The sequence below is a fragment of the Benincasa hispida genome, chromosome 11, assembly GCF_027475165.1.
Source record: "Benincasa hispida cultivar pf3 chromosome 11, pf3_genome.v1.1, whole genome shotgun sequence".
NCBI classification, from domain to species: domain Eukaryota; kingdom Viridiplantae; phylum Streptophyta; class Magnoliopsida; order Cucurbitales; family Cucurbitaceae; genus Benincasa; species Benincasa hispida.
Window position 1 is genome coordinate 51,432,413 of NC_143488.1, and position 4,060 is coordinate 51,436,472.

General features: G+C 33.7%; 1 protein-coding gene across 1 annotated transcript; it reads left to right on the top strand.

The window, feature by feature from the left end:
- The first annotated feature begins 437 nt into the window (after positions 1-437).
- Positions 438-3,086, top strand: LOC120089789 (putative glycosyltransferase At5g03795). Its single transcript, XM_039047185.2, has 3 exons — positions 438-1,018; positions 1,736-2,309; positions 2,429-3,086. The coding sequence occupies exons 1-3, from the start codon at positions 676-678 to the stop codon at positions 2,916-2,918; spliced, it is 1,407 nt and encodes a 468-aa protein (XP_038903113.1). The 5' UTR covers positions 438-675; the 3' UTR covers positions 2,919-3,086.
- Positions 3,087-4,060: the final 974 nt, after the last annotated feature.

The window sequence follows — 4,060 nt, forward strand, 5'->3', positions numbered from 1 at the left end:
ATAAAATTTTAAAATTTAGGGATCAAATTAAAATAAAATTCAAACCTCAAATAAAATTATAACATTTTTAAACTTAAAAACTAAAGGAAAATTATTATAAATGACACTATCACGGTCAATATGTGACAAACGGCGATAGATAACGATAGTCTACTATTTGTATCATGACAAATATATATAGTAGTCTATTGTTATCTATTAAATATAACTGTGATATTTTATTATTATTTATAAATATTTTGATTCATTTTTATATATTTGAAAACAATCCAAAATTAATTGAAATCAAACGTAAAAGTTGGTATAAAAGTTAGAGATTAAATGAAGACTAAATTTCAAAATAGGAATAGTCAGGTGTATTCCACCCTACAATTATTTTTTCTACATTACACCATTACACCAATTCTTCAAACATGGTTTACCATGTGGACGAAAATAATATTAAAAACAATATTAAAAACTTTGAAACAGCGACATGGGTTTGGACAGAAAGAGAGTCTAACTGTTCCTCTCTCATCATCCCCATGGAATTGAAAATTCCACAAACCCCTCTTCTTTGACCTTTCTTCAGTTAGAAAATTTGGTATTTGAAGAAATGGGTTTTGTCTTTGCTACCAAATTTGCCCATTCAATACAACAAACCCTCTCCAAATTCCTTCTTCATCTGTTTCCTCCATGGCTCAATCTCCATTTCCATGGAGGTCCTTCTCTTCTTCTTCTTCTTCTTCTGGAAACTGGTTTCGAGGCCTTTTCTTCATCCCCACTTGTTTAGCTCTTAATACTTTCCTCTTCATCCTCTTCTACATCTCTTCCACTTCCACTCCTAATCCCTTCCCTTCCCAAATCCCCACTCATTTCGCCGATTCCTCTCCTCGCCTCGTTTCTTCTCTCAATTTTTCCATTACAACTCTTCGGGTTTCTCAGAAGGTCAGTTTACAGGACGGCAATGGCAGCCCCCCTCTGCCTCAGACTCAGACTCAGACTCAGACTCTACCTTCTTCTCCTCTTCCCTCATTTGGTAAAACCCTTGTTTCTTTTTCTGTTTTCTTCTGATTCTTCTTTTCAGTGGTGGATTGGGAATTATCTGTAGGGCTTTTGAACTGAATGGTTGATGAATGTTGTGGGTTTTGGATTTTGATGTTGGGTTTGTTTGTATGAACTTGTTGGAAAATGAGTTTAGAGCTGCGATTTTCTTCCGGTCTGTTTGTTTTCCTAGAACCATAGGAGAAAGAACACTTGTTGATTGATCACGGCTGCTTTTAACTATTTGATTTTTAGTTTTTAAAAATTAAGCTTATAAATACATTTTTTATCTCTAAATTTCTTATTTTGTTATATACTTTTTACCAATATTTTTAAAAATTAAGTCAAAATTAAAAAAAAAAAAAAAAGTTTTTGAAAACTTGTTCTTGATTTTGGAATTTGACTAAGAATACAACTCTTGTACTTAAGAAATATGCAAAATATATAAGAGAATTGAAAGAAAATAGGCTGAATTTTTTTAAAAAAAGAACAAAAAGCAAAATAATTACTAAATGGACCTTAATTATTCTTTTGCGGAGAAAAATAACCGACATACTAGATGAATTGCTCAAGATAATTGGTTAATGTATATTTAATCTTTTATTCATATTATTAATGGTTTTGAGTTGAGCTTCCTCTGTTTTCTCCTCCTTTAAGGTACACTCACTTTCCTAACTTGCCTTAATGGATGCCCTGCTTGTGTGTGTTTTAGGAAGGGGAAGTCATGAAAAAGCCGAGGGAGTGTTCCATGATGAAGAGTTATTTCTTGAAGACTACAAAGAAATGAACAAGAGCTTCAAGATCTACGTTTATCCTCACAAACGAAGTGATCCCTTTGCCCGTTCTTTGTTGCCAGAGGACTTTGAACCCCACGGCAACTATGCCAGTGAGAGTTACTTCAAGAAATCTCTCATCAAAAGCCATTTCATCACAAATGATCCTAAAGAGGCTGACTTCTTCTTCTTGCCATTCTCGATCACTGGCCTCCGCAATGATCGTCGGGTTAGTGTTAGCGGTATCCCCAACTTCATTCGAGATTACATCTTTGATGTTAGCCACAAGTATCCTTATTGGAATCGAACCGGTGGGGCAGATCATTTCTACGTTGCGTGCCATTCGGTTGGACGATCCGCCATGGATAAATCGAGTGAAGCTAAGTCAAGCATTATCCAAGTTGTTTGCTCTTCTAGCTACTTCTTAACAGGCTACATTTCTCATAAGGATGCGGCTCTGCCCCAGATCTGGCCTAGGAAAGAAGACCCCCCAAATCTTGCTTCTTCAAAGAGGTGAGTTTATGGCTAATGTAAAATGATGGATCTTTTGTTTCCCTCCTCCCTTTAGCTTATTATTCAGTTTGTTGATGTGAATGTAACGTGACGTGATGATTAATTGTTCCTTCTTTTAGGACGAGGCTGGCGTTTTTCGCAGGAGCTATGAACTCACCGACACGTCAAGAGCTCATTAGAGTGTGGGGTAAGGACTTAGAGATCTTTGCACATTCGGGTCGTCTTAAGACACCTTATGCTGATGAACTACTCAAGAGCAAGTTTTGCCTTCATGTCAAAGGCTTTGAAGTAAACACAGCGCGAGTTGGAGATTCGATCTTTTATGGATGTGTTCCTGTGATCATTGCCAACTACTATGATCTCCCGTTTGGTGATATCTTGAATTGGAAGAACTTCTCGATCGTCGTAACGACATCAGATATCCCGAGGCTGAAGGAAATCCTCAAGGGAATCAATGATAAGGAATATGCAATACTGCAAAGCAATGTGTTGAAAGTGCGTAAACACTTCAAATGGCATTCTTCACCGGTTGATTACGATACTTTTCACATGGTTATGTACCAATTATGGCTTCGGAGAACGTCAGTTCGACTTCCATTAATGAACTAGTGATGATGAACGATCTTCTCCAAGATGAATGAGATTCTTTTGCTCTACCTTGGAACTCTTGCCATTTAAGTTTTGTATATACTTTTCCCCCCTACATTTTTGTAGTTATTGAATCTAAACACTTGTAATGTTGTGATCATTTTTATTTTATTCATATATTTAATTTAATAGTGAATTTGTCAAATATACTAAATAGTGAAATAAAATTAATTATATATAAATTAACTTTTCTTTTAATTATAAAGAAGCTTAGAAACACGCACAATTCAACAAAAAAAAAAAAAAAAAAAAGAAAAGAAAAAGAAAAGAAAAAGAAAGACTTAATAAATAAAAACAAATTTAGAAGATAAGAAGAGAAAAGATTCTATACTTCTCAAATTTCATTATCAATCATAAAACTCTAAAAGTGCTTATATAACAAGATTAAATATTTCCTTAATCATAGTTTCCAATTTTATAGATTCGATGTCGATATGAGAAGTCAATCAACACTTCATTAAATTATAGACAAATCTATAGAAAAGATAGAAAATAAGTAATAAAATATCACTAATATAACTATAATAATAAATAATAAGAAAAATTGTCCAAAATAATCCTCTCTACTTTTCACATTTAAAAAATAACACGATTTCTAAAAACCCGTTAGAATGGTTTTTCTCGGACCTTCTCGGTGCGAGATCAGACCCAAGATTATGGTAGTTTTTTGAACGTTTGAATATCAAAGTCGATGGATGGGAAAACAAGAATATGCCCTTAGTAATAAAAATATTATTATATGATTATAATATCCCATTTTTTGAGAAACCTAAAAATTGGCTTGCTCAACAAGTTTCTTAAACATTTACCCAAAAATTTTCCTAGTGTTTGGAAGTCCTCACACCCTCATGTCTCATCTTTTTGCATATGATCAAGAAAAACAAGGTATATATATATCAATATTGTTTTTTGTAAATGTGTTTTAGTTGTTATTTGCATACTTTTGAGCCCAATAATTTATGCTTTCGTGGTTGTTTACGTAATCTCGATAGAAATTAAATAATCTCAGCAGTGATTGATTATTTTTACCTCGATATTTAATGCAGGGTTTGAAATCTCGGGCGAGATATTTATATAGATGCACTGAGATTACGCAGTCCCCC

Coding starts and splice junctions, on each gene's coding strand:
- LOC120089789 (XM_039047185.2), top strand. CDS start 676: ATGGCTCAATCTCCATTTCCATGGAGGTCCTTCTCTTCTTCTTCTTCT. Junction 1,019..1,735: donor TTCTCCTCTTCCCTCATTTG/GTAAAACCCTTG, acceptor TGTGTGTTTTAG/GAAGGGGAAGTCATGAAAAA. Junction 2,310..2,428: donor AATCTTGCTTCTTCAAAGAG/GTGAGTTTATGG, acceptor TCCTTCTTTTAG/GACGAGGCTGGCGTTTTTCG.